We start from the raw sequence: 4469 nt of genomic DNA on the forward strand, positions 1-4469 counted from the left end.
AAAAAACCTCAAAAGAATTATAACCAGGAAAAGATAAGCATTGCTGTGCCTCTGTGTTGACTCAATGGAGGTTGATTGGCGTGGTTTGGTTTTGCAGGTGCCAACAGTGCCAGGCCTGGGGCCTATCTGCAGATAATTTATCCAAATGGAAAAAAATGTGTGGTAAGGTTCAGGATGGATGGTGAAGAGATTGATATTGTTCACAGCTTTAGTTTGCTTGGCTGTACAGTCAACACTCTTGACACCAGTAGCCAGGAAATTAAAAGGCATATTGCCCTGGGAAATCCTGCGGTTAGGGACTTCTCCAAAGTACTGAAGAGCAAGCAATTGGTGTCTCTCTGGAGACTAAGGTGCGTCTGATACAAGCCATGGTCTTTGCTATCATTTGTTATGCATCGGAAAGTTGAACAATGACTAGGGAGGATAGAAGGAGAATTGATGCCTTTGAGCTGTGGTGCTGGAGAAGAGTATTGAGGGTACCATGAACTGCAGGGAAAACAAACAGATTCATCCTGGAAAGGGTCAAACCAGGCTGCTCCTTGGAGGCAGGGATTCTGAGGCTCCGTCTAACGTACTTTGGACATGTTGTAAGGAGGGACCGGTCCTTGGAGAAGGACGTCATGCTTGGGAGGGTGGAGGGACTGGCGCAGGAGGGGAAGACCCTCTATGAGGTGGATTGATTCAGTGACTGGGGTGATCGGGATGGGTGTGTCAGAGGCAGTGCGATTGGCACAGGATAGAGCAGGGTTTAGGGCTGTTGTACTAGAGTCGCAAGCTACTCGACGGCCTGTCATTCATGAGGTCGTTAAAAGTCCTGGTGAATTGGACACCACCTACCAGTAACATGACAGGGGGTGAGGGTGTTAAAATGTTTGATGGCCATCTCCCTAAAAAAGTGTGTGTGGGTTATATTTATCCAGGGTCACTTTATTAGAAATTAAAAAAGAAGCCATACTCATTTCACTAAATATTAATTCATAGTAAATAAGTAATATTTTTCCTTTTTTTTAGTAATATTGTTAAAGAAAATATATTTTTGGCTCAGTATTTAAAAGTTATTAATTTTTTAAGAAAACGTTAGTTTTTCTTAAAAAATTGTGTTTTGAATGAAAGTTGAAAGAGAAAACTGATATTCTAGTCAACCACCGAAAAGTGTATTTTCCAAAAAGAAAAAAAAATAAAATTTCGCAAAATAGAGCGTATTTGTAACGCCGACGTCCAGCTTACCTTTTTCTCTCTCACACCTGGTTTACTCTAGAAAAACAAAGGGTTTCTTGCATCTGCTTCTCTGCATTTCGAGCTGTTTCGCAAATGTGTGGTGGAGCCTCTGGAAAGTTCCACCGTAGACTGTAGAGAGAGTGAGGGTGACAAAGGTAAATGAACCTGTTTGTAAGGCTTTGGCTTTTGTGCCCCTCCGACCTGACAGGAGGCGATCCCTGCCCCTCACCTGGGCAGTACTCCAGGGACAATGTTCTTAGCAACAGAACTCGGGGAAAGAGGCGACATTTAGTTTGCTCATATGTTGGGTTTGGGTTTGTAGACTTAGCTAGAGTTACTAAGAAGAAGACAGACAACATAACATCTATCTCCTCAGACACACGTCTTTAGCTCGGACAGAGCTCGCCCTCGGACTACCACTCCCGACAGAGCTCGGGCCAGGGGCGGCCCGACAGCCGCGAGGAGTCTGAGTGGCCGCAGCGGAATGATGGACGTGGGAGGGGCGGGCCTGTGTCTATCAGACACCCAGCTTCCATTGGAAAAGCTGAGGAGAAGGGGCCGGTCCTCTGGTTGCATCAGCCAATGGTTTGAGGTCGGGGGCGTGGCGGGGACGGAGCGTGGCCGAGCTAATTCGCGGGCTGCGTGGGGAGCTCGGAGCCCCGGAAGGCGGGCCTGCCGAGGGCTAGACGCCGTCCCGGGGCCCTGACGGCTTCGGCTGGGGAGATGGCGACACGATGGAGCAGCGAAAATGTGGTGGTAGAGTTCCGCGACTCGCAGGTGTGCTGGGGCCGGAATGGAGCTGTTTGGGCATGCGCCCTGATTCCCCTCCCCCTACGCTGCTTGGTTGTCCCCGGGGGTTGCGGGGAGACCCTCCCCAGGCACTGGCTGGGTGGGTGGGCAAAGGGGACCTGGAGCTGTCAAAGCCGGGCGGGCAAGGGGAGCCTTCATGACCATTGAGATCGGTGGAGAGGGCGTGAGCGGTGCTTTGGTGGTCCCCGTGGGTGTCAGGGAGTGGGGTCCGCTTTGGGACATTGGAGGGTGAGCTGGGAGGCGCTTTTTCCTATGGATCGCTGAGTAACTTCGAGCCAGTGACAGCTCTGGGGGTGAGGGGGAGAATTCGATGAAAGACAGTGTGCTAAGTGCTTATTTTCAACGACCAGATTTTCTGAATACCTGCAGATGCTACATAGTAAAAAATGCCATGTGACAAACAGGTGTGTGGGCCACTGCGTGCATTCTCTGGTCACTTCTCAGCGTGTCACTTCTCTCACCTGAAGAGAGAAGATAGATAATCAATCATACCTGCCTGATAGTTTGGTGTGAGAATTTAAGAAGTAATACATTTATTTAGAACAGGTAGGTAGCACAGTGGTATATGGTAAGCTTTGGGAAACATTTCCATTCTTAGGGATCTTTGCCATTTTGTTACTATTCCTGGTCTTTTCGCTAAGTGACTTTATTTTTTTTTCTCTCATTCATGAAAGTGTCAAACCCCAACCCCACTGCCATCTGAATGGTAGTGATCTTGTAGGAAGCATTGGTGGCCTAGTAGCAAGAAGCTGTGCTGTAATCCCGATGGCGCGCAATTCAAATCCACCAGCTGCCCCGCTAAAGAAGGATGGGCATTCTCTTCCTGTGCGATTAACTGCATCTGAAAACTCACTGGAGGGTCAGCTGTGGGTTGGTTCCAACTCGATGGCACACAACAACAACAGTGACCCTGTAGGAGAGTAGAACAACTCTGTAGGGTTTTCAAGCCCACAAACCACTATGGAAGCAGAAAAGCCTTATCTTTCCCCCAGGAGCACTTGGTGGGTTTGAACCATCAGCCTTTTGGTTAGCAGCCCCATGCTTAATTCACTGCACCACTGGCGTCCCATTATGAAAATGCCATACATAATAAATAGGTGTTAGCCTTTTTTCTCACGAGGCCGTGATCTTTGAGTGAAAGTCTGGCCTCACAGCCCTTGTTCAGCTCATTACTTGACATCACAGTGAGTCACTGGGGCCGGTTGTAGGGTAGTTCCATCGTAAATAGCATGTCCCTTCTTCTCCAGCGTCAAGGACAGGCCTTTCTGGGTGACAAACTTCCATTTATTCATTGGCTCCAGTATTTGCTGAGCTCTTCCCTGGTGCACAGTAGCATCGTAGGTTAGAAGTTAGATTGCTAACTGAAAGGTGGTCAGTTCAAACCCACTAGCCACTTGGCAAGAGGAATATGTGGCATGTTGCTTCCGTAAAGATTGCTAGCTTCGGCAACCCCGTAGGTGGTTCTGCTTTGTCCTGCAGGCTTGTTCTGAGTCTGTATTGACTCAGTGGGAGTTGATTTGCTTGGTTTGGTTTTGCAGGTGCAACAGTGCCACACATGGGGTTGATCTTTAGGGGATTGTTCCGAATGGACAGAAACGTGCTGTACAGTAAAGAGAGTGTTGTGAGTGTTTTTCTTTGGCAAAATCTCCCATCCTCTTTTGCCTTGAAGATGATTGAGTGGAGGAGCCCCCACCAATTTGCTCCCCAATGCTCTCTGATAGGCAGCCAGGCCACCTCCAAGGATCCAGCAGCAGCAGCAACAATGGCACAGCAGCATTTGTCTGAAGGGATCCTGCCAGAAGCACTTTGCACTGTCAGCACGTTGTCTCTGTGACTGGTCCTCCTGAGGGAGGCGTCGGGCCCCTGGGGAAAGGAGCCCTATTCCTGTTAGCCTTCTGCTAATTGGTTTCACTGGGGACTAGAACTGACTGGAATCATGCATTATGCCGCAGCTTGCTAATTTGGACGCTACTAATCCACCAGCCCTTTAATTTTCACAGAAACCCGGGTAGCCTCACCCCTGCTTCTCTATAGAGATGTAATTGAGGAGACCTGCAGAGAGGGTGCTGACACACATATTAGGATGCTAGGAAGTGGTGTCAAATAATTAAACCAAAACAGCAGTTGTCATAGGAAGGGAACAAAGTATATTCTGCAGTTTAACTGCCTTGTGGGGGTTTATGTTTTTCTTATTTTTAAGTTCAGTCAGAAGAATACCTCTTAGTGTGAATAAGGATGATTTCGTGTTTGATTCTCATCACAGGTAGAGGGTGTGATGGGAACCCGTTTCATCAGCTGCTTCAAGAACATAAGAAATGTTCCTATTACCTTTTTGAAAAGGGCTACCAAAACAGTCAACTTTTCAAAACACGGTGCATCTTTTTTTTTTTTAAATTTTTTTACGGTGCATCTTTTTTTTTTTCTATAATTATATTTTATTA

The 4469-nt window shown here is 47.6% G+C and overlaps 1 protein-coding gene across 1 annotated transcript in view; it reads left to right on the top strand.

The window, feature by feature from the left end:
- Positions 1 to 1941: 1941 nt before the first annotated feature.
- WDR59 (WD repeat domain 59) overlaps positions 1942 to 4469 on the top strand; it is an 83472-nt gene continuing 80944 nt past the window's right edge. Inside the window, exon 1 of the mRNA XM_006878860.1 lies at positions 1942 to 1995. Within this exon, the coding sequence (XP_006878922.1) occupies positions 1942 to 1995 (54 nt within the window). The remainder of the gene's footprint in view (positions 1996 to 4469) is intronic.

This window comes from Elephantulus edwardii, unplaced genomic scaffold (genome assembly GCF_000299155.1).
Source record: "Elephantulus edwardii isolate Elephantulus edwardi_28Jun2011 unplaced genomic scaffold, EleEdw1.0 scaffold00001, whole genome shotgun sequence".
Lineage (NCBI taxonomy): Eukaryota > Metazoa > Chordata > Mammalia > Macroscelidea > Macroscelididae > Elephantulus > Elephantulus edwardii.